Raw genomic sequence first — 26,491 nt, 5'->3', positions numbered from 1 at the left:
TTTTAAAAAAAAAAGTGTCGTTGATGAAATAGCACTCTTTTTAAAATCCGGCTATTTTTCATTACGTAGTTATAGTGTAGAATTGTGTTTGCACACACACACACGCATGCACAAACACACACACACACACACTCGCACACACACACACACACATACACACACACACACACAAACACACGTACACACACACGCACGTACGCACGCACGCACCCACGCATACACTCACACTCAGAGCTGAGATGACTGATCTTTATTGTTTTTTGTAAGCACAGATAAATATGAAGCAAATTCCAAGGAAAACAGGCTCAGCCCTCAGTCTGGCTTTATTCGCATTATCCACTTGATTCATAACTCCTCCTTTGTTTTGTTATGGAAGGTCAGCACGCAGACAGAGGAGAGCATCAAGTACCAGGGAGAAACAAGCAAGACAAATCTATCTATCAAGACTGACTTTCTTCTTGATATAACAAAGGGGCTGGGGGCTGGTAATAATTGACAAAATGAAGTCCAGAACATGAAATTGTTCATTTTATTGTTTCCTTGGTTTTTTTTGTTAAGTCAAATCAGATCGGTTTTGTTTAGAAGGTAAATAAGGAGGGTGCGATGTTCCTTTGAATGAGCGATATGTGCCTGATAATGGTCAAACAAGGAACACTTAAAATGTAATCCCTTGTAAACACAACGCTGCGTTTCTCACTCAGTCGGCGGTGCTCAAAATTAATGCGTAAAATCATTTAAAATAAAACAGTATCAGAGTTGTAAAAAAGATTATGAACGCAATGTAATAAAATAAACTGCAGTTAGAGATCATATTGCTATAGTAGGATTTGTGCAAGAAAAATAGCTGAATCATTATTATATTACTACTCAGTGATGCAGCAACAGCTAATAAGAAATACAACAACACAAAAAACAAACAACGGGTAACTGAGTCATGCAAGGATGCAAAATGACGCTTGTGGATACACTGACAGTTTAAAGCCGTTTAAATGTGGAATGGTTGGAGTTCTGGTTTCGAATAGGGGGGTGGGGGGTGGGTGGCATATAATGGCCAGAGTTAAAACAAACAAACTAACTAGAAACAAACACAAACGACGGAGGTGTTGGGGGGGGGTGTGACGGGGGGGGGGGGGGGGGAGGAAGGAGAAGGGAGGGCGGAGGAGGGGCAGAGATAGGAGGAATCGATGGCATGTTTTTGAAAGAGGATTTAGAGTGTATTATAGACTTCTCCCTTTCTTTATACGATAAATAGTGATCACTACAAATTCATTCCAAAAATGAACTCTAAGTCTTGAATATGGTCTTCAAGGTTATGAGGGACACAACCGTCGAACGCTGAAGAAGAAGAAGAAGAAGAAGAAGAAGAAGAAGAAGAAGAAGAAGAAGAAGAAGAAGAAGAAGAAGAAGAAGAAGAAGAAGAAGAAGAAGAAGAAGAAGAAGAAGAAGAAGAAGAAGAAGAAGAATATGGTCTTCAGCATCTTGGTTTGTAGACCTTCACAACGTCGTAAGAAGTCAGCCCCAGAAAAGAGCTCTCTCGGCCAGAAGGGCTGCAGCAGAGGTTGACAGGACCATCATCAGCCATCCACCCTCCAGGGATACCGCGACACTGGGCGCGGTGGTGTTGACGAAGGTTTGCTGACACTCTTCGTCAATGCAGCCCAACATCCGGCCAGCGGGGAGAGCTGTTCCACGCACGTTGAAATGGATCGTTCCATCCTGGTAGGACTCTGCTGCCTGTTGCACAACGCGGGTCAGGTTGACCGCAGAGGGAGAGGAAGCGTTGAGCGTCTGGTCGGCCAGGAAGACGTTGACTTTCAGCATGTTGGCATCCTCAGCGTACACTCCGTAGGCGAACCACTGGATCTTCAGAGAACCCCAGCCGAGCTGCTGTGCAAGTTCTTTGGCAACCTCTGCAGCAATTTTGTGGTAGTGAAGCGACGCGTTGCTCTCTCCTCGCCAAGTGGTGTTGCCTGTTGATCGCTTTGTACGAGAATTCTTTGCCATGCTCCCAACGGCTGTGCTGTAGTCCGCGGATGAACCTTCAGCATCACGTGTGAGACGATTCAGGAATGGACGGTCATGTTCTCCTGCCAGTGAGCGCTTGTTGCGCAGGGACTTGGAGAACTCGAGGATTGTGGGCAGGGTGACTTCGATGACCAGCTTTGTCATGAAGTCAGCCACACCCTGTGCTGCTGCTACTGTGCAGCTGTTCAGCACCTGAACGACAAATCCAGCCTCAGTGAATATGGTGTGGGGGGGGGGGGGTAAGGGGGAGGGGGGAGAGGGTAAGGGGAGGAAAGCAGTCCTGATAACATGTTTTTGGCCTTTTGGGAAATCGCAGGATGAATTGAATACAAAATTTAAAGAGTTACACTGAGAATGAACACTGAAGTGCAAAATACATTGACCAACTTACAATTTTTTTTTTCAAACAAAACTAACAAACTTACCTTCAGCATTCCGAAGACAGTTTCCACAAACTCTGAAGTGAAAGCGCTCTTGACAGTCCAGAAGATCTTCCAGAAGTCTTGCACTGGAAGGCTGCAGATGGAGGGAGCATTCTTGTGAGGTGCTACGTAACATCCAGAGTGCGAGTTGAAAGCCCTGGTCTTGATGTCTTCACACGTTGGACATTCGAAAGGGCGCAGAAGAGGAACAAGTTCTACCTATAGGAAACGATTGGGGAAAAAAACAAAACGATTTATCATCTGAGAGGCAGACCAAGTTCATTTCTTCGAATAAGCTAAGGTACTACAGAAAAAATACTTCTAACTTTTCATGGTATTGATGCACTCGAGTACTGATCGCGAAATTGCCATTGTTCCCAGTGTTGGCTTTGTAAGGATGTGCAAAATGGATTCCATTTATCATTTAAAAGGAGGATAACCTGTCGTGCATCCCTGTAACTATAATGAGGTCAATGTTTTGTGACTGTGGGCAGAAATCATTCTTTAATTCAGCCCCATGGATCAGTCAGTCCCGCAAGTTGCAGGCTGTAATACAAGGTGCGAGACAAACCTGCAAACACTTCCTGACAGCACTTATCCACCGTTGCCCGAGCGATGAGAAGTCTTGGTACTTGTCATCATAGAGATTACAGTATTTCTCGGCATAGGTGATGCCGTAGTCATCCGCACCGCTGGAACATTGGAACCTGGCCTCCAGACAGTCACGGTACCAGCCACAATTGGTACCATCAGGGCTGGTGAGTTAAAACGACGAAGAGAAATATTGTAGGCCTAAAGACCAGTTTACATGGATGTATCTCATGATGGCAAACGGGGATAAAGCGAGAGATAGATAGATAGAGAGAGAGAGAGAGAGAGAGAGAGAGAGAGAGAGAGAGAGAGAGAGAGAGAGAGAGAGAGAGAGAGAGAGAGAGAGAGAAAGAGAGAGGGAAGAAAGAGAGAAGAGAGAGGGAGAGAGAAAAAAGAGAGAGAGAAAGAGAAAGAAAGAGGGAGAGAGAGAGAGAGAGACAGAGACAAAGAAGAGAGAGAGAACCAATCAGCCAGCCAGACAGAAAGACAGCAAGACAGCCAAACTCGAAGAAAAACAGCTGGGAAAGGCAGCTAAATCACACCTCATGGACACAGCACACGTGAAGGTATTTTATGAATCACGAGTCTGTTTAAAGGGCGTCGTGAACACTTGGTTTTTTTGCACGCCAAAATGACCAATGCGGTGTGCCACTTGCATATGAATTCTCGTTGAATTGATAAAAAGTGCATGTTATACCTGAAACAACGGTCGGGAAGAACAATTTCCCTTGGTGGACAAAGAGTTGTAGTGCTGCTTTCATCATTGCCACAGGAACAACGCGGGGAGACTGGTCCGTCCTCTTCGCTCAAGATCTCAAGCATGCACTGGTAGTAGCAGTAAGTTATTGTCCTATCCTCGCATAGGTGTCTACCTGTTTGCAGTTAAACATTGTTCTGTTTCTGCAATACTGTTTCATAATCAAAAGAGACAAGAATCCGTAACTTGGTTGTGGGTCGTGTGCGTTAGAAGCCCGAAGCAGATATACTGCTTTCCTTCTGTTAGATTATTAATACACACACACACACACGGACGCACACACACACACACACACACACACACACACACACACACACACACACACACACACACACACGCACACACACACACACACACACTGATACACACACACAAACACACACACACACACACACACACACACACACACACAAGCACACACACACACTGGTGCTTCTACTACACCTACCCGCTATGAGTTGACAGAAAACATGCTTCTATTGTACGCCTCAGACTAAAAAAAAGTAATTCAAAGTGAAATGGCGTCTTTAAAGGATAGTCTTAATGTAAGCATGCTCAAGGATAGCGGCGGAGAAATATAAAAAGAAATGGAAACGTTAAGCCCTTATTTTTAAGATAACTTGTCAAGCTTGAGTGTGGGTCTCTGACTTTTGCACAAGAATTACCACTCACTGAATACATTAGTAAATTTGAAATGAAACAAATATTCAATTTTTGAGCTTAAATACCTGGTTTGAATTCTTTCTTTTTTCATACTGTCTATCTTTTTAATTCGGAACAGGTCAATTGGGCGGCTGGCCTATTTTGATTTTACTTCCTGTTCTCAGGAGTAGACTCCTAGTGGGGTCCTGATTTGGCCTATATGGTCCGCTGGACCCAAAAAGCAACAACCAACTAACTAACTAGACTCCTAGTCCTGTATACGCATTTGAAATGTTCTTTTGATAATTATATCGCTGTGCTTCAGCTGTGCCCAGACATGCGTGACCGCAGCGTGTTTTAAAGTTACTGAGCTTGTCACGTCCAGAACGACGGAGCCCCTCGGCTTTCAGCCATATGCCTTAAAGGTCAACCACATTGCTCGGTCAAAAAAATTCTGCTGAGAGAACATTACTAAATAGTACCAGATGCAAAATATTGGCAAGCAAAGTCCTTTGGTTTAATAGATATCGATCAATGAAAGTGGGTTTTCATATACCTGCAATTAAGGGTAAGGGAAGTAAGAATCTAAAACGCAGCCATAGCTGATCTCCCCTCGCAGTGACGTCAGCAGCTGTATTGGCAATGGCAGACCATGAAGAAAACAGTGAAACAAGCAGCGTTTCTTCACTGGAACTATCGTGCTACAGTAGTGATTTTGAGGTTTTGAATGAACACGATCTTCAACCATACCAGTTTGAACCTGAGCTGTCCGATGCTGAGGTTGAGGAAACACCCGACAGAGACGATGTTAGCGAGTCTCTCGATCGTTTGATGTCCACCAACTGGGAAGAAACTACCACTGATTCAGTGATTGTGAGACTCTTCCTCGTATATATTCCTATTATAGAATCGATTCTGGTAGAGCTTGTTTTGCAGTCAGTAATTTGTAAAGTTTGTGCGATGTCTTCTTTTACCCTTGATGCAATTCATGCATGCCAGAAAGTGATGCGCATTCCTGATTATAATTTTAGTCAAAACATCATCCTACTGAGTAGTCAGTATGCCCACTCAATCATTGCTGGTAGCAGTCCCCAAAACTAAAACTAGCCAAATCAGTACACGTATGGATATACCAATGTTCCAATGGAATAACAATTTATTATGGTTTTGTCTAGACATAATGGTCACTACCATTGGTTGTGAATTTGTCCATTTCAGTTGTTTTACTGCCTTAGTAGATCAATTTTTTTGTGTAAGTTTGTAGACTGCAGAGATTTTGAACTAAACTTGTATCAAATTTTGTGTGTGCAGGTGTCAGTGCGCAAACTGTGCAGGCATGGGCTCAATCCGAGAATGCCGCTGTTGTCAAGAAATTCCAGAAATGGAATCACTGACAGTAAGCACAGGGGTGGGCTGCATCACTGACCACCCTGGCTTCAGATCAGTGTGCTTGGACCACTATGTCTTGGAGACATGCTATCACTGGTACAACAAGCAGTATGGGAGGGCTATACAGGATGCTAATGAGTAAGTTTTTTTTTTTTTTAGAATTGTAATCATGATACTATAAATAGGTTTATGTCATAGATGTACAAAAACAAATAACAATAAAATAAAAAAATGAAAATTAATTGTCAGATATTAATTTTTATTTCAAGACAATTCATTTATTCGCATGTGCTAATTCTGAGTAAAGCAATATGGGGAATGTTTTCAAGTATCCTGATTGTACACTTTGTGTACTGTGGACTGGGTGGCCGAGTGGTAACGCACTTGCGCTCGGAAGCGAGAGGTTGCGAGTTCGACCCTGGGTCAGGGCGTTAGCAATTTTCTCCCCCCTTTCCTAACCTAGGTGGTGGGTGCTAGTCTTTCGGATGAGACGAAACACCGAGGTCCCTTCGTGTACACTACATTGGGGTGTGCACGTTAAAGATCCCACCATTGACAAAAGGGTCTTGTGTGTGGCGCACGTTATATGTCTTTCGGATGAGATCAAAAACCGAGGTCCCTTTGTGTACACTACATTGGGGTGTGCACGTTAAAGATCCCACGATTGACAAAAGGGTCTTTCCTGGCAAAATTGTATAGGCATAGATAAAAATGTCCACCAAAATACCCGTGTGACTTGGAATAATAGGCCGTGAAAAGTAGGATATGCGCCGAAATGGCTGCGATCTGCTGGCCGATGTGAATGCGTGATGTATTGTGTAAAAAAAATTCCATCTCACACGGCATAAATAAATCCCTGCGCCTTGAATATGTGCGCGATATAAATTGCATACACATTTTTTTTTAAAATCCCTGCGCTTAGAACTGTACCCACGGAATACGCGCGATATAAGCCTCATACATATTGATTGATTGATTGATACTGTCATTAATACTGTATGCTTGTTTTTCTTTCCAGGCGGTATCGGTATGTAGCTTACTGCATGCTTGTGCGGTGGGTCTGGAAATGGCTGGGGAGAGACATCAGGGTCACCTTACCAGCTTGTGCGGTTGCAAGAATTAGAGAACAGTTTCCTAGTGCAGATGAGCAGTACGTGGGTTATAGGGACCCAGAGTAATATTACATTATATGACAGCATCAGCCCATTTTTGCATCCTTATGTGTTCCAATTTTATTGATAATACATTGTCATTGTGATTAAATATTATTATTACATTGACGAGAAAATATTAAATATTATTGTAATTCAGTCAAGTTTGCGTTTTAATGAAACAGATCCTGTGATTGGTCAGAATGCCCCAACTCATTAAAAATTACCGGTGACTAAATAGAGAATACTATATGGCTTGCTGTGTCGTACCAGATTTACACGAGTTGTTTTTTTAAATATTGAACTGCGAGCGAAAGCGAGCTGTTCACTATTTGAAAAAGCAACGAGTGTAAATCTGGTACGGAACAGCAAGCCATGTAGTATTCTGTTTATCCTACATACTGTGCTTACGTGTATTTTACTGAAAATGTCCTGCATTCGAGGCAGCTAAATTGAAGACGCTTGTTTTAGAACCTCGATCTCTTCTAAAGCCTCGTGCAATCTATTACGTCAAAGCAAAGAAACGTCACTCTGAAAGTGTGGCGTGACGTGTTAGTTCTAAAGATTCATCGAGGGTAATTAGCGAGCGCAATTTGTGTTTCTATAATGACGTTTGTCTCGGTGACTTTGGCATCATAAGCAGTGGAAAAACAGGTCCCTGCCAGACTTGCTTGACATGACCTCATTTACATGATATACACACGTGTGATTTGAACGATTATTATCTCACGGGTGTCTCTCTCACGTATGTAGGATAATTGTCGATAGCCACTCGCTAAAAAATCCATTAAACAACCTGCTGGCGAGGCGCATTAATACCGCCTGACTAGTCTCGGTTAGCTTTGAGGGTCATTTTACAAGTGGGAAATATGAAGACCAACGAAATACCGAGACCATAAGGTATGCGAAGTGATGACGTCGAATACGTGACGTAAGTTGATGCATGAATTCTTCCGGACTACGTCAGTCAATTCCAAAGATCGCTTTTGTGATGAAAGAATTTGTTTTAGAGTTTGGTGTCCAGAAACCCGTCAAAAAAGAAGGGAAAATGTGTGTGAAAGAAAACAAAACAGGAGCAGAGTGATACGATAGGAATACAGAGACATATTTCTTGGGACTTGACCCTTGCAGGTAGGTGGACTGAAAGTAGTGTGTGAACAGAACAGAACCAATTCTGTCTGTTTACAACCGCATGAAAGCAGGAAAGAGATCGTCGTCAGATTGAATTACAATAACATTAACATGCTTCCATTTGAAACTTCTCGGTCTTCATCGTGGATTGACGCCCTCCCAAAGTCTAATTGAAGCCCTCCGTCGCTTCGCTCCGTCGGGCTTCAATTAGCTTTTGTCGGGCGTCAATCCCCGATGAAGACCTCGAAGTTTCAAATGGAAGCATGTTAATGTGTAATTATTACATTGACGAGAAAACTATTTTGATGTGTGTTTGTAGTTGGTTCAGCTTGTGCCACACATTGATTTGAAAAAGTGTGTTTATTTATTTATATTTAAGATACAGAAGTGCAACAGTAAAATCATGTAGTTTGTAACATGCTGTAGTTGGTATATTTTTGTGTGCAAGGAGCATGGGGGTGGGTGGGGAGTGTAGCTTTTTATGATTTTCAAATGTGTATACGAATTTAACTAATAAAAACAAGTTAATACTGCCATTGTCACATCCACCTTTGTTTTTGTGTCACCATGAGATAGCGAAAGCGGTCAGATATATTTCACATGTGGATTGTGTGGTGGTGTCTCACCTCACTCATACCTCAAAGTCATTGAAACAAGTAGTTATAAGTTATCACTTGCAGAGTCAGGTCTGCTCTTTTTTAAACTGTTTTGTCAACATAAGGCCCCCCCCCCCCAAAAAATAGGTCTGTTTACGGTAACATAGGCCAAAAAAATAGGGTCGGTAGGTCGGGATTTTTTTTTTTTTCCAAAAAATTCTATTTTTACGTTATTTTGCACAAAAAAACAAAAGATTTTTTTTTCTTTTTTTTTCCCAAATGCCAAAAAAAAGTCTAGGGTCGCGCGAAAAAAATAGGGTCGGTCGGGTTACCGTAAACAGACCTATTTTTTTTGTTGGCCTAACAACAAATTCTACGGTACACAACTTACTTTTCCAATAAACTCAACAACTTACTCTTTTCTCTTACTTTCCATCCTGTCTCAAGTAAACAATAACCAACACATAAACATTCACAGGCACATTCACCCATCCTCTCAGATAGCGAAAAGCACAATCATTAGTCCACAAAGCTATGTGTAGCTAAGAGTTAATTTACCACTGAAAGTCAGTTCTTGTAAAGACTTGCTCAAAGTACACACACATTAAGCATTCAAGTATTGATCATAGTATGTCACAAATTTGACATTATTCGAGCACACACACACTTGGCCAAATAATCAATCAATCAATCAATGAGTCTTATATCGCGCATATTCCGTGGGTACAGTTCTAGGCGCTCTGCAGTGATGCCGTGTGAGATGAAATTTTATACGGCCAGTAGATTGCAGCCATTTCGGCGCATATTTACCTTTCACGGCCTATTATTCCAAGTCACACGGGTATAGGTAGACAATTATTAACTGTGCCTAAGCAATTTTGCCAGGAAAGACCCTTTTGTCAATCGTGGGATCTTTAACGTGCACACCCAATGTAGTGTACACGGGGGGAGGTTCGGACACCGAAGAGAGTCTGCACACAAAGTTGACTCTGTGAAATAAATTTCCGCCGAACCTGGGATCGAACTCACGCTGACAGCGGCCAACTGAATACAAATCCAGCGCGCTACCAACTGAGCTATATCCCCGCCCATATGCACACCTGAATGTATTTATTTAAAACGAAAATACTAATAAGAATTAGTGATTTACCAACAAAATAAATAAATTAAAAAAATATAATAATAATGCGACAAATAGAACACAAACACAGCTCGGTAGCGGGACGGGTCAAGCTGACACTGACCGTGGGCACTGCCAGCCGTGTTGTTTACAAACCCAAACACAGGGCGATAGCTGGACGGGTCAAGCTGACACTGACCGATATTTATGTGAAAACACGCACCGCGCTTCATCTGTGTGTTTCGCGTGTGACATCCCCGATGGATGGTTGGAACTGAACCAGGCTTTAGAGTCCTTATTGTTTTAATTCCGAAACTTCTCACCAATGCCTCACGTGGAGGGTAGCAGTCACCTTCGAAATGTTCATGGCAAATCGCAGACGACGAAGTCGGTGTCCCATACTAAGATACTTTGGGCCAAAGTTTACTCTTTTCTCTTGCACGAAACGTACCCACCTATCACGGACTGGTTTTTTTTTCCGGGAAGCGGTGCAAGGTGTAGCCATCGGCTTGTTTATTTGTGCATCGCCCAACCGCACAATATAGGCCATTGGAAGTTTTTCTTCGTTTTGGTTCAGAACTAACACTATCCGAGATATGCGCCGCCATTGTTGACTACATACGCTGACGTCACGAGGCAAATGATCACGTGGGCGCGGTTTTCACAGGTGCAAAAGGTTATCCGAAGTAGATTTTATTCAATATAAAAAAAAGAAGCATTTTTCGGAAAAAAGATTTTCGGCATGCGACTTCACTTAGTATGTAGATGTTTTGTGCAAAGTTTCATTTTTCAATGTGGATGACCTTTAAGGGCAGCCATTTTGAAAAAATACCAAGTCTCATTGACTTTCATGAAAGGAGTCAAAAACTGCCAATTTATTACTAACTTGTTTTGATATTTTTTCGGGCCGGAGCGCATGTCCTTCGATCTGGCTCACATCAGGCCCCGCACGTGAACTAATTACGTCTACATAGAAGTGTACTACTAGTCTGGGCGAGAGGGAGAATTCTTTCTATTTTGGGCAGTTTCCGTCAAGCCGTTATATTTGATTACGTGAGAACATTGTCAAAGATGGTATGTGGGTCCATGTTGGCATACCGCACACAGCCTTCAGCACCAGAACGTGACCACGGGAAATGTTAATTACATTTTGGCGGGAGATGCCAGTGACAAACCGCATGGAGTTTCGTTTGGCTGACAACACTAAAGGTATGTGTAGGCATCTGTGAGATAGTTTTGTAAAGTTTGTGACTGTTTATATCGTAATCAAAACAAAACGACAAGTCGTTGCTTCAGCAATGAATTGACTCCTGCGCTGCCCCTTTAAGAGGCACTCGGCGATAATCTCTCTCGCTTAAAAACAACTAAAACAATTCTTTCTTTTTTCTCATGGGTGTTCAAGATTAGCAAATTTACGCCAATCGTCGTACTAAAATGACTCTTCGGTAGTACTTGTAGCAATAATGTATCTTTCTGCATGCAAAATCATGATTTTGTTTGGGGGGGGGGGGGGGGGAGGGTTGGTAGTCCAGAAATCTGTTACTCATAGGTTTTAAAACATTTTCCGGAAGACTGCATAGTTTTTGAGCAAATGCTTCGTGTGAAATGTTAGATCATTAAATGCATTTGCTCAGAACCTATGCAGTCTTCCAAAAATAAATGAAACACCTTCGTTAGAAAACAAATACGTTATCAGCATGAACAAAAACGTGGTTCGTTTTCCAGCCTTCCCCTACCTTTTGACTTGGACTGGATGTACGCATCGGTAAGACAGGTGGCCCACTGAGGCTCATTGTTGTATCTAGGTATGGGAATGCAATCTACAGTGCCGCTTGGTCCGAAGTTGCTGTCACAGTCTGCTAACGCTTGAGCCAGCGTCATGAGGATGACCACAACTTTCGCAAGTGATGACGTCATTGTGATATTATAGAGTCCGGAAATCCTGAAGAAATGTCGGTAAAACGAATAGGTATTGGTATACTTTAAACGCGACAGACACAGACAGACAGACAGAAGAAAACGACAGACAAAACGACAAACAGACACTCTCAAATGACACGAAAAACTTAAAAAATACTGTGTGGAGAAAATTGTTTTGGTACTGAATAGAATAGAACAAAATTGAAAAGAAAAGAATTGCACTGTAATGCAAGGTAGATTTTCAAAAGTCTTACCTCGTAACCTGCTCTTTTGCTGTCCACAAAACAGCTTCAGTTCTAAAATTGTGTTAAAAACTGAGAACCTGTTTGTGTTAATATAGAGATGCAGATAAGTTGCCAGGCCGTTGGTTTCATTGTCAAATTTGTCATGTATTTGCGAGAGGACTGATCTTTCGAACACAAACGAATAATTGCGTTTTTCTTCACACAAAAACAACAACAGAGTCAAACATCTTCATCGCGAACTATGATGGTACTAACCTGTTGCATGTGTTGCTTCTCAGTGACAATAAAATAAACTTCGTTTCTGCATGGGAACTGAGTCAGAAACTGCCTATTCAGTGTCACAGCACTGTTTGCAAAATGTCACTTGAGGAGTAGACAAACTATCAGACTTACCCACACCCTGGATCGTGGAACGCCTAGTTGTGTCCACCGCAGGAGCTACACACTTTTATGTCCCCCGCAAGACCAACCACATGGTAGGTGTCTCCAAATTAATGCCTTAAAATAGTAGATAACCAGACTTTCTTGTATTGAAGTTTATATCATACTGACCGGTACTTTTTTTTGCATTGGATCAGCCAGTTTTCTTACCATTTTATACTCTCGTGTACTACATAAGAGAAGAAATTTCACCAAGACAGGTCAGAAATACTGTTCCCCACGTTAAAAATGATAAAATAACACAAATCACGGTCAACAGAAGGGCTTAAATCTTCTTGCTTGTCAAAGTCTAACTACTTGTGGATACTGCTTTCCATTTTTAAGTTTCAGCTTCGCTTAGTTTAGACTCACGATGGGTATCAATCAATCAATCAATGACGCTTATATCGCGCATATTCCGTGGGTACAGTTCTAGGCGCTCTGCAGTGATGCCGTGTGAGATGAAATTTTATACGGCCAGTAGATTGCAGCCATTTCGGCGCATATTTACCTTTCACGGCCTATTATTCCAAGTCACACGGGTATAGGTAGACAATTATTAACTGTGCCTAAGCAATTTTGCCAGGAAAGACCCTTTTGTCAATCGTGGGATCTTTAACGTGCACACCCAATGTAGTGTACACGGGGGGAGGGTTCGGACACCGAAGAGAGTCTGCACACAAAGTTGACTCTGAAATAAATTTCCGCCGAACCTGGGATCGAACTCACGCTGACAGCGGCCAACTGAATACAAATCCAGCGCGCTACCAACTGAGCTATATCCCCGCCCGGGTATAAAGATCAACAGTGAAATTTGACGGGGTAAGATCCCCCGCAGCTTGGTCGATTTGCCTACTACACCCCACCGCAACACTAGGGTAAGATCCCCCGCCATTATGTTTATCAGAAAAAAATCGCATACAGCTATGGTTTTCGTCTAAATCCACTAATTATGGATGTGATTGGCATCTGACATCTTCAGATGTACTCCAACATGTGTCAAAAGAAAACGCTTCAAACGGGCTAGTTTTGCTGTGAATGATGTGGTATGTCAGCGCGCACATGCGGGGGGCGTAGTACGTACTCCGGCAAAAATGCGGGGGACCTTATCTGGTGTCTGCGGGGGACCTTACCCACTGAGAATTGAGTACCACAAAATAACGCTAGATTAGAGCAGCTTATCCGCGATGCTGGTGCCCCAAAACGCGCATACAAGTCTGCAAGGTATCGAAGATTGAACTGTGAGTATTAGAATAGTGATTCAAATGGTAGTTCTGGGTTAATTTGTAAGAAATTGAGACCTTTAGCTTTCTGCATAATTTTCAAGGACTTCGGCAAAAATCGAACGCCACTGTTCACGAGTACACAACAAGACCTAAGTAAAATATTGTACTCATAGCCTAGGCAATTCTGCTTCGGAATATCTATAATAAATAATGTGATCTGCCATAACATACCTTCACAGGGCAATTCTTTTGCGATATATCAACTCTGCTTCCGCGTGCGGGGGACATAAAAGTGTGTTGCGCCTGCGGTGGACACAACTAGGCGTTCCACGATCAAGGGGGTGTTACCCGGACTTCGTTCTAATGCAGATTTCGTTGTACCTATTTTTAAACCAGGAAGAACGTTGACACACACACACACACACACACACACACACACACACACACTGACAGACAGAAGGACAGAACAGACAGACAGAAAGTGATAAGATTAAGATAAGATAACGTGTGCGCTTGTGTATGTGCGTACTCCATTGGAGACGTAGTGCTCTTCAACGGCAAACTACAGCCCGATAGTTGATCTCAGCAGTTGGGATGCGTTCGGACTTGCTCACGTTGATCGAGTCAAACTAAAAAAAAGTTGAGACTCATAAGCACACAGCGTAATATTTCTTGGTAAAGCCAATAAAATTATATGCATTTCAAGGTTGGTGACCAATACACCACGGTAATTATATTCACATCAGGACCAGCTGTGCTGTGGACATAGAGAATACTACATGGCTTGCTGTGTCGTACCAGATTTACACGAGTTGTTTTTTTAAATATTGAACTGCGAGCGAAAGCGAGCTGTTCACTATTTGAAAAAGCAACGAGTGTAAATCTGGTACGACACAGCAAGCCATGTAGTATTCTGTTTATCCTACATACTGTACTTACGTATACAGCATGACTTCCCTTCTTTGTCTCTGTTAATCCAGGGAGAAAATATCCAGCGATATTTCTCCGTAGGCCTAAAGTTCGGCCATGACCTAGGCAAAATAACTTGCGCAGCCGCAGAAACAAGAAAATGGAAATCTTTTATGAAATGATTGGGAGCCACGCAAATTTGACCTCTTGATTCCGACCATGAACCCGCTGTTGATAATCTGGAAGGTCGTACCAGAAATGCAGAGCTATCTCTGGCCGATTCATAGATTCAACATACAAACTGCGACCTCATCTGTGATCAGATGGCCAAGCAATGCGTGAAATCTTTTATTCTAAAGCCTTATGGCTCGTTTCGACAAGCATTAAACGGATGAAATTAACCACATGCAGTTTATTCTTCAGAAAAATGCACACAAAAAATGGGTTGGGTTCGGTGATTTGTACATAAACGTCTTCCTCACGATAGATTTGCTGATTTGTCTTATGAAGCCGTCATCAACACGAACACAATGATTGCAGAAGCAAACTCTGTACCTACACGACCGAGACACAAGACTGATTATTTCACAGCTGCAATGTGAATAGAGAACAAAGACGTTTTGGGTAAGCTTACTCACGTCAGGTCTTCACTGACAAGCTAGGAACAGACGGAAAATTCCGAACAAAAGTAAATGACGTCAAAGTCTCTTTCGCTTTGCGTGTAACTTTGTCATGACGTCTTTTTGTGACGACAGTATACGCGACAATTTGTTCGCTTCCGGTGTCATTTTAGACTGAAAAGCAACTCAAAAGAAGGAGCTAAGCCTGTGTCTTGAAACAGCTGAAACACTCTTTTGGATTGCCGTTTCAATGTTAACCAAAATGTTAAAGAAAAAAAAACAAGGTTCAGTTGCGAACTGACAGCGGATTGAGCATTTATTCCTGTTGATGAAGGTACGATTGAAGCTTTATTCTCTCCGTCAACCAACAAGACTAGATTTGTAGCAGACGAAAAACAAAGTGTGCGTTTGTCCTGTCTTGTGAAGGCGATTATGTCGCTATAAGTTATCTGTACGTTGTGAAGACATTTCAAAACAAAATTTAGCTTTGATGCGTCACGGGATATAAGCTTAAATACGTTTTCATCCATGGAATTGTTTTTTTCATCTCGGCAGGCAGGGTGAATGAATTCATGATGTCTTTTCCGGAACTGGACAAAACTGGCCTTGCCAAGACTGAAACAAAATATAGTTCTACAACTTCTAGGCTTGGGTTGATTGCCCATGGTGAATTTCCAATGATTTGTTTCCACATCCCATGACAAATTCTCTTTACTTTGGTCATGCCATATATACGTTACAGCTCCGTCCATCCATGGTATCGCGTGATATTTTGTCTCGACGGGGTGAAAGAATATAATGACGTCACTCTCGGCAGAGCCTCGAGTGACGTCATCATATTCATTGACCCAGTCTCGACAAAATATCAGGCGATACCATGGATGGACGGAGCTGTAACTTATACGTATTTTACTGAAAATGTCCTGCAGTCGAGGCAGCTAAATTGAAGACGCTTGTTTTGGAACCTCGATCTCTTCTAAAGCCTCGTGCAATCTATTACGTCAATGCAAAGAAACGTCACTCTGAAAGTGTGGCGTGACGTGTTAGTTCTAAAGATTCATCGAGGGTAATTAGCGAGCGCAATTTTTGTTTCTATAATGACGTTTGTCTCGGTGACTTTGGCATCATAAGCAGTGGAAAAACAGGTCCCTGTCAGACTTGCTTGACATGACCTCATTTACATGATATACACACGTGTGATTTGAACGATTATTATCTCACGGGTGTCTCTCTCACGTATGTAGGATAAATTTATATAACTTATCTTCTTCTACTTACAAATCGAAGGCGACAACCAGAAGGTGACAACCGAATGACGGCATCCAGCCAATGTCGACGTTTTTTAGCCTGGGGAGCGACAATTTTCGCAATAATTGTTTGGCAAGTTAAGATAGGGACAGTCGTATATACCAGACAAGGAGCCAACATCCGTGTTTCCCGTGTGCACTTCTTTACATTTCTCAGGACCTTTGCGCTCGTCTGGCTGATTCGTACAGAAAAATATATGTTACACATTTAAACGCGGCATGAGAAGTTTTCAAGTCTTCGAGCCTACGGCTACGGCATGGCGGTAAAATCCTTTGTATGGTATAGTAAAACAACTGGAGCGCAAGCATATATAGGCTGCTGCGCGCGCGCGCGTGTGTGTGTGTGTGTGTGTGTGTGTGTGTTTGTGCGTGCGTGCGTGCTTGCTTGTTTGCTTGCGTCTGTGTGTGTGTGTGTGTGTGTTTGTGTGTGTGTGTGTGTTTGTGTGTGTGTGTGTGTGTGTGTGTGTTTGTGTGTGTGTGTGTTTGTGCGTGCGTGCGTGCCTGCTTGCTTGCTTGCGTGTGTGTGTGTGTGTGTGTGTGTGTGTGTGTGTGTGTGTGTGTGTGTGTGTGCGTGTGTGTGTGTGTATGTGTGTTTCTACCCGTGTGGTTTTGTCTGTCCGTGTCTCTTTTTGAGTGTCTCTGTCTCCGAGTGGTTTCTTGCATTAGTCTTCCTGGTTTAAAAATAAGTACAACGATACAAGTTGAAAAGACACCATAGAGTCCAGATAACCTTGGTAATGATAGTATGTCTTCTTATTATCAGAGGTTACATTTAGCAAACAGTGATGTGACCTTAATCAAGGCTGTGTCTAACTCAGTTCACATGCAGAAACGAAGTTTAGTTTCTTTTTTTTTTATTGAGGAGCAACACATACTCCATGACGTAAGTTTTTAATTCAGTGCTCACAATAATACGTGTATCCCGTCATTTGAGTGTGTATGTCTTGTCTGTCATTCAGTGTTTCTGTCTGTCCTTCTGTGAGCTATCTGTCTGCGCTGTGTCTGTTTGCGTCGCGTTTTAAAGTCTGCTAGACGGAACATCTTCGAACGCCAATGTTGCACCACATTTTGAAGTAATCCCACACTTTGAAGTAAATTACTTCAAAGTGTGGGGATGTGCCCCACACTCTGAAGTAAACCCATTTTTTACTTCAAAGTATGGGGGGATCTTCCCACACTTTGAAGTAAACTCAGTTTTTACTTCAAAGTGTGGGGGGATCTTCCCACACTTTGAAGTAACTTACTTCAAAGCGTGGGACTTTTACATCGCCTGTTTGAGCCTGATGATTTTGTCCAAAAAAATGGCAAAGTCTTTTGGATGAGTGAACAGAAAAAGTGAGCGAGCCAAGAAACATAGTGATGTTTGTTATCAGGCTTTAAGCAATGTTCCATTGTTGAGTGTGACGAAAACTCGTGGTGACGATTTTAAAACATGTTGGGTCATGCGGAGACTATCTGGGAACAATTGGGCTAATTCGGCACGATTTTACAAGCATGGGCTCACTGTAAAAAGCCCCCCCTACGACATTTCTCCACAAAATGTCCCCACTGTCACAATTTCCCGCCAAATGTCCGCAACTGCGATAATTTCCCGCCAAATATTCCAACTGCGACAACTCCCCGCCAGATGTCCCAGCGACGATAATTCCCACCAAAATGTCCCCACAACGACATTTCCCCATAAAATGGACTCCTCTGCGACAATTCCCCGCCAAACAGCCCATCTACGACGATTCGTCGCCAAATGTAGTTGTCGTAGTGGGGGCATTTGGCGGGGAACTGTCGTGGTGGGGACATTTTCCAGGGCGAGTGGCAACATTTCGCGGGGAATTGTCGCAGTTGGGATATTCGGCGGGGAATTATCGCAGTTGGTATATTTGGAGAAGAATTCTCTCTCTCTCTCTCTCTCTCTCTCTCTCTCTCTCTCTCTCTCTCTCTCTCTCTCTCTCTCTCTCTCTCTCTCTCTCTCTCTCTCTCACTCTCTCTCTGACATTCACAGTTGTAACTGTTAACAATAAGGAAATTGTTTATCACAATATATATATTTACGTTATCACAAGCAGGGCAAAGCATTGTTCATCACATCATATAGGTTATCACAACAGGCTGTTTATGTGACCTCATTAGTAACACAGGTGCCCGACAGCGTATCCTCCTTTTAAATGATAAATTTAAATCAATTCTGCTCATCCATACCAAGCAAACACAGGTAACAATGGCATTTCTATATCTGAGTAGTTCCACTGTACTAGGTGTATCGATTACAATAAGGATTAAGAAGATTAATTTTGTGTTTTTTGCTCCTCAGCCAATTCGAAGAAATGAACCTGGTCTGCCTGTCAAATAATAATTTGTTTTGTGCTTTTTTTTTTCCTCAATCGTTCCCAATAGGTAGAACGTGTTCCTCTTCTGCGCCCTTTCGAATGTCCAACGTGTGAAGACATCAAGACCAGGGCCGTGAAAGGCGAATGCAAGATAAAGGCCGTGAAAGGTGAATGCTCGCCTAATAGGCTACTGAGCTTTACTGGCCGATGTGAATGCGTTATATATTGTGTGTAAAAAATGTCTGTTTGTCTGTCTGTCTGTAAAAAATTCCATTTCAAACGGCAGAAATTAATATGTAAGCGCCTAGGGCTATATCTAGATTAGGCGCATAAAAATGATCACAATAATAATAATAATAATGCTGGATGTAACATTACAAGGATGCTCCCTCCATCTGTAGCCTTCCCGTGCAAGACTTCTGGAAGATCTTCTGGACTGTCAAGAGCGCCTTCACTTCAGAGTTCGTGGAAACTGTCTTCGGAATGCTGAAGGTAAGTTTGTTTGTTTTGTTTTGTTTTTTAAGCTGGACAATGTATTTTGCACTTCAGTGTTCAATCTCAGTGTAACTCTTTAAATTTCGTAATCAATTCATCCCGTCTTGTCTTTGTTGTCCTTTAATAATCAAATCGATTTCTGAGTTGTATTGTATACAGCCAATGATAAGTAATACTAACAGCTAAAAACAATTGTTATTTTCATTGCCAGCAATTTGTGATTAGCGATTTCCCAGAAGGCCAGACAACTTGTTATCATGACTGGCTTTCCTCCCCTTACCCCTATCCTCACCCCCTCTTCCCCTCACCCCTCCCCCTCAACCCCGCCCCCCCCCCCCCCCCCCAGCATATTCACTGAGGCTGGATTTTTTTCGGTCAGGTCAGCAGCAGCACAGGGGGTGGCTGACTTCATGACAAAGCTGGTCATCGAAGTCACCCTGCCCAAAATCCTCGAGTTCTCAAAGTCTCTGCGCAACAAGCGCCCACTGGCAGGGCATGGCGTTCCATTCCTGAATCGTCTCACATGTGATGTTGAAGGTCCATCCGCGGACTACAGCACAGCCGTTGGGAGCATGGCAAAGAGTTCTCGGACAAAGCGATCAACAGGCAACACCACTTGGCGAGGAGAGAGCAACGCGTCGCTTCACTACCACCACACTGCTGCAGAGGTTGCCAAAGAACTTGCACAGCAGCTCGGCTGGGGTTCTCTGAAGATCCAGGGGTTCCCTACGGAGTGTAGGATGATGATGACAACATGCTGAAAGTCAACGTCTTCCTGGCTGATCAGACGTACAACGCTTCCTCTCCCTCTGCGGTGAACCTGACCCGCGTTGTGCAACCGGCAGCAGAGTCCTACCAGGATGAAAAAATCCAGTTCAACGTGCAAGGAACAGCTCTCCCTGCTGGCCAGATCAACGTTGGGCTGCATTGACGAAGAGTGTCAGCAAACCTTCGTCAACACCACCGCGCCCAGTGTCGCGGTATTCCTGGAGGGTGGATGGCTGATGATGGTCCTGTCAACCTCTAGCTGCTGCAGCCCTTCTGGCCAAGAGAGCTCTGTTCTGGGGTTGAGTTTGCACTGCGTAAAGGACGACAAAGCGTGTTTTGTAATCTTGTAACTTCTTCTTCTGCGTTCGTGGGCTGAAACTCCCATGTACACTCGTGTTTTTGCATGAGTGGAATTTTACGTGTATGGCCGTTTTTTACCCCGCCATTTAGGCAGCCATACGCCGTTTTCGGAGGAAGTAATCTTGTAACGAGTCCCTTCTTTTGCAGACATTCTTTGGTTTAATTTGTGATTGACGAAATTTCCAGAATTCAATGTACGTCACAGTTATATTGCTTTTTATATTCTTACATGTATTATCATTATTAACTTTCATTACCGTTTCTTTAGAATGAAATCATTTGTTTACAATACTCGAACAATGAAAACCAAATATCCAAATAGGTTCAAGTTGAGATTTGAGATTGTTTCCTGGATGTGTTAACGAGACAGTTCCATGTTTGGCAGTCGTTTCCACCTTTGAATAGGACTATTCATGTTTGTCAGTCATGTCCATATTGAACGTTCATGTTCGGCAGATTCACATGTTGCATTTTCATCTTTGACAAATAGTTTTGCATTGGGCTGCAAAGACCAATCTTTATTTCGGTAGATATGAGTCTATATAGCTATTCTGATGGACACGTGGGGGAATTCGGGGGCTGTGATTGGATGGTCTCACACATCCCTTTTCCGATCATCAAAGCATAACGCTACGAAAGTTGGCCATTTTTGCCGATATCCAAACGATATCGGCAATAACAAAGACGCATGGTTCCGGTTTCTTCCACGTGTATAAAGTACACGCATACCTCGCCAGGTTTGTTTCTGTCACTCTGTGACTAGTCGACAGACGATGCCATTTGCTTTGTGTGTGTTTTTGTTGTTGCTTACTGTACATGACATACATTACGTGTAAAATCCAGTTCTTTAACAGGCAACAAACCTTGCAAATTTCCAGAAGCTGCAATCTGAAGCGACCTATCTCGGATTCTAGCAGACGATCTCTCCAATGTTTAACACAAAATCAGCAAACTCTCCTGTTACATAGAACGTCCATTGTATAGTGCAATGTTGAAATGAAGTTACCGGTCTAAAACATTTCGTTGTTTCTTCTGAGACTATCCTTGTTCTCTTATCATCTACAGATTTACCGCTGTCTTCACCACGCGAATTCCCAACAGAAGTCAGACTTTCGAACATACAATCTACGTAGGCAAGCATGATACGTCATGACGTCATATGATTCCTAACATATTGACGTAATGCTAAGCATCCGGTTATCTCGAGTTTTCTCCGTAATACATGTCCGTGGGTTTTTCAATGTTCGGTTATTTCCGTGGATTCATGCGGAAAGGGAACCGTCGTCTGCAATCAACGACATGGACCATTCTGGTACCTGTCGCTGACAAAAACATGATTCTAACACAGAATTTAATGTCAGAATAGCTATATAAACGCTATTGTGTTTTCATCGTAGCAATAGGGTCCGATATTTAGACTCGAACAAGTATAATGCGACTCGTCTTCGACTCGTCGGCATTATACTTGTCTCGTCTAAATATCGGGCCCTATTGCTACGCTGAAAACACAATAGCTGTTAATGGTTTGAATTTATGATGACAAGTTGCCATCACTTTGAATTTTGAAATTGCAAGCAAGTCTAAATAAACAGATTTGTCAAACTTTTTTCTCCATGGCACTTGAGGCTATTTTTTTCCGTATTCCTCCTCCTCTGACCAGTGTGCGTGCGCGCATATGTGTATCAATGTGTGTGTGTGTGTGTGTGTGTGTGTGTGTGTGTCTGTGTGTGTGTGTGTGTGTGTGTGTGTGTGTGTGTGTGTGTTTGTGTGTGTGTTTAACAAATCGCTGTACATTTACCAGAGAAAAAAGCTTTGGTTGTTGGGTGATTATCTTCAAGAAACAATCTTCTACTTTTTAGATGGAAAGAAGCAGGGGTGGAATAATCACAGTTTTTGTCCTAGCTTTTACATGGGACACCTGGCTGATACCTGCGCAGAAAAGAACTTTTTCTGCTCATTTAATTTCATACAGTTGTTAAACGTTAAATCGTCCCTGCCCTCGTGAGATACATATAAAACGTACTTGTCAAAATAGCTATACCATGCGAAAACAAAACAAAAACTCTCTGTTCAAGGGAAGTAACGTCGTGTAAGGATGCAATGGTTTGCGAACAGGTCAGTGGTGGATGAGAGTTCTTCCTAGACACGGTAGTGAAATGCGTTATTTGTTGCTTAACGTTCGCTTTGTTTCTCTCCAAACAGGAGCAATGCTGATACTCAAAAGTACTTTCGAACATGTTATGCGTATGTTGTCATGGTGACGTAAAAAAAGCGCCAAAAGGCATGTTTTAGGAATACTAGTCCTTCCGCACTTTTGCACTTACAACAATTCTGTCTGATGCAATCTTCTCAGTACTGTCATCTCCAAAGAATAATGCGTGCGTTTTTCATAAATTTAATTTGGGATTTTGTATGATTTAAAAAAACCGTTAAAGGCACACTCAGCCTCCCGTAAACCATCACAGACACTGTCAGGCTTTTACACACAGTACAAACACCCTTTCATTTAAACACTCACCGGTTGAGAACCTCCTAGATGCCCTTCGTAAAGAGCGAGCAAGTTCCAAAGAATTTATTTTTGCGTGGTTTGTCTTACACCTGATCCATCGTGAACCCGTGTGATCCAATTTCCTTTTTTTACAATTTAGTCGTCAGTTTGTGATTTCAATGCGACTAGCTGTGAGCTTATCTGCAATAGCACGTTACTGTGTACCTCTGAATCTAAAACGCAACAAACGGCTGCAAGTCACACGAACTAGAGCGGTGGGGGTTGACCGTTCAGAGGAACTTCCGCTATGCAGAAACAATTTGATGAAAGTGGTACGAACGGACACATTTTTTCGTCAAAATCAGTACGAACGGACACAAAACTTTTTTTTGCAAATTCAATTCATCTTCACATAGGTCCAATATCACACGCATTCGTACTTTGTGCTATCTGACGACCATTGGAACACACAGAACTTGTAGTGGGGGCCTGTTTCGCTCTGATCTAACAGTAACGAATGTAACGCTGTTCGTACGAACGGAAACATGCACTTTTGTACGAACGGAAACATGGTGTATGAACGGAATCTGCATGTTTTTAGAAGACTAATGATTGTACTAAAGCCATGGGTTTCTATAAACTTCTGTTCAAGCGAAATGTAGTAACAGGCAATGGTTTTGGTGATCATGAGCAAATCAGGGGTCAGATTCGATAATAGAGAGTGAAAAACAAGTAACTGTTAAAATAATCAGGCAATTCTGCCACGTTCGGCCCGCGTGTGTTATCATGAGGATTACTAGCACCTTGGTACTTATCGTACACATAGCCCAACCAATTATAGCTACCTTATTCTTGCAATATCACAAAAGCGCGCTGCCCACACGACTTACCGCCACGTTTTTCCCCAAGCAAGTGTCGAAAATGAGGCTCTATGAACGGAAACATCCTGCGGATGAACGGAAACATCTGGTGTATGAACGGAATCAGTTGACACACCGTGATTCTTCTCATCCGCCGTGTTGGTGGCATGTAGCTTATCGTCTCCACATTACCAAACAATGATGCTTGACCCTAACATTTCCCGCGGCTAAAAGCAGAAGTGTTTTTTTCTGACATATTTCGAGCCTGACCATGCTATTTTGGAAGTCGATTGACTGTCCTACGTACATAAAGCAGACTACAACGCCAGTTCAGTACTGAAATGAACGGTGTTTAATTATTTCAAGACAACTACGATGTAAACTAAAGACTCGAAGGCTTCAAAACATGCTCACCATGTAATCATAGCACCAACCTCCCAGATGAATGCAGACCTATTCATTGCGAGAAATAACATGCCAACTTTATTTTTTTGCAACTGAGAAACCCAACGTTTCACTGTCAAATCAGGGGACGTCACTCTGTTGCTTTGGGGGTTGTTCATTGTTTGGGAGCATAAAACATGCTGATACATGTTTTTCTACAAATAATTACCTGAATATTAAAGCGAAACTGTATGCTTACGGGTACATTTAGCATAACTGCAACTCATACTGTAAGTTGCTTATCAATAAAACGGTCCATCTCCAGTTGTTTCATTGACATCAAGAACTGGATGACTGAGAACAAGTTGAAGCTGAACAATGAGAAGACGGAGGCCCTTCTCGTTGGAACACGACAGAAGATTGCTTCCCTCACTGTGACCGACCTCCAGCTGGATGACGCGACTGTTCCATTCTCCCCTGCTGTCAAGAGCCTTGGCGTCTTTCTTGACTCCACTCTCTCCATGCAGACACACATCTCCTTCATCATCAAGACCTGCTTTTTCCACCTACGACGCATCGCCTCCATCCGTCGCTACCTCACCCCTGATGCCTGTGTGAAGCTGGTCGTCTCCCTCATCTTCAGTCGACTGGACTACTGCAACTCCCTTCTGGCTGGCCTCCCCGCCTCATCCATTCATGGCCTACAACGAGTCCAGAACGCTGCTGCCAGGCTGGTGTTGAAGAAGAGGAAGCGAGATCACATCACACCTCCCCCCCCCCCCCCCCCCCTACTTCGTTCCTTGCACTGGCTCCCTGTCAACATCCGAATCTCCTACAAACTGTCCACTCTGGTCTACAAGTGTCTCAACGACTCGGCTCCTGAGTACCTTCAATCCTCCCTGGACATGTACACCCAGCCCTCCGACCGTCCCCTTCGTTCTGCTGCTGACCCACTCCGCCTTCACATACCTCGCTCGAAACTCGCATCTGCTGGTCAGCGTGCATTCCCCTCCGCGGGCCCCTCCGTCTGGAACTCCCTGCCGCTGGAGCTTCGCCAGAGCCCCTCTCTTGACGCGTTCAAGAGTAGGTTGAAGACTCAGTTCTTCCCGTAGCTGGCTGTGACTTTCATGTTCGACGCGATGTGTTGCGCCCCAAATGACATCCTTGTGTTGTGCTCTGTGAGAGGTGTTTTGTGTGTGCTTAATATTATTTTGTTTGGACCTAGCTATTGTGTTTGATTTTAGGCAACATTGAAGATCACGAGATCGAAGTTCTAGTCAATTTTTCGTTTTGTCTATTTTAAAGCGTTTTATAAACTTACCTTTCTTGTTGTCTTGCTTGATACGCTGTAAATAAGTTGCATGTCCGTTTCTTTTTGACTGTCCCTTGACGATGAGTAATAGCATATGCAGCAAGTTTCGCAGGATTGCCTGTCTGTACAATCACCATTGAACTACATCCGGTCGATCTGTATCCACTTCCCGATCGTGAAGTGTTGGGGAAAAGGGAACACTTTTGAATACAATGCCAATGACAAGCTTTGTGCATATTCCCACTATTTCTATTGTAAACGCAGGCAAAGGGCTACTGCTATGGACCCCTTTTTATATTTAGTCAAGTTTTGACTAAATATTTTAACATCGAGGGGGAATCGAAACGAGGGTCGTGGTGTATGTGCGTGCGTGTGTGTGTGTGTGTGTGTGTCTGTGTGTGTGTGTAGAGCGATTCAGACTAAACTACTGGACCGATCTTTATGAAATTTGACATGAGAGTTCCTGGGTATGAAATCCCCGAACGTTTTTTTCATTTTTTTGATAAATGTCTTTGATGACGTCATATCCGGCTTTTCGTGAAAGTTGAGGCGGCACTGTCACGCCCTCATTTTTTAACCAAATTGGTTGAAATTTTGGTCAAGTAATCTTCGACGAAGCCCGGACTTCGGTATTGCATTTCAGCTTGCTGGCTTAAAAATTAATTCATGACTTTGGTCATTAAAAATCTGAAAATTGTAAAAAAAAATAAAAATTTATAAAACGATCCAAATTTACGTTTATCTTATTCTCCATCATTTGCTGATTCCCAAAACATATAAATATGTTATATTCGGATTAAAAACAAGCTCTGAAAATTAAATATATAAAAATTATTATCAAAATTAAATTGTCGAAATCAATTTAAAAACACTTTCATCTTATTCCTTGTCAGTTCCTGATTCCAAAAACATATAGATATGATATGTTTGGATTAAAAACACGCTCAGAAAGTTAAAACAAAGAGAGGTACAGAAAAGCGTGCTATCCTTCTTAGCGCAACTACTACCCCGCTCTTCTTGTCAATTTCA

At 42.7% G+C, this 26,491-nt stretch overlaps 1 protein-coding gene across 2 annotated transcripts; it reads right to left on the bottom strand.

Moving 5' to 3' along the window:
* Positions 1 to 1,153: 1,153 nt before the first annotated feature.
* On the bottom strand, positions 1,154 to 25,619 carry LOC138962413 (uncharacterized). 2 transcript variants are annotated; one of them, XM_070334214.1, is made up of 6 exons: positions 25,472 to 25,619; positions 11,561 to 11,766; positions 3,736 to 3,910; positions 3,019 to 3,202; positions 2,451 to 2,666; positions 1,154 to 2,217 (listed from the first exon to the last, which is right to left on the bottom strand). In XM_070334214.1, the coding sequence occupies exons 1-6, from the start codon at positions 25,597 to 25,599 to the stop codon at positions 1,513 to 1,515; spliced, it is 1,614 nt and encodes a 537-aa protein (XP_070190315.1). In that variant the 5' UTR covers positions 25,600 to 25,619; the 3' UTR covers positions 1,154 to 1,512. The 2 variants fall into 2 exon arrangements, with proteins under 2 accessions (XP_070190315.1, XP_070190316.1); XM_070334215.1 differs by lacking the exon at positions 25,472 to 25,619 and adding an exon at positions 12,245 to 12,389.
* Between the last annotated feature and the right edge of the window lie 872 nt (positions 25,620 to 26,491).

This window comes from Littorina saxatilis, linkage group LG3 (genome assembly GCF_037325665.1).
Source record: "Littorina saxatilis isolate snail1 linkage group LG3, US_GU_Lsax_2.0, whole genome shotgun sequence".
NCBI classification, from domain to species: domain Eukaryota; kingdom Metazoa; phylum Mollusca; class Gastropoda; order Littorinimorpha; family Littorinidae; genus Littorina; species Littorina saxatilis.
Note: the sequence above shows the minus strand (reverse complement) of the source record. Positions and strands in the feature narration are given on the sequence as shown.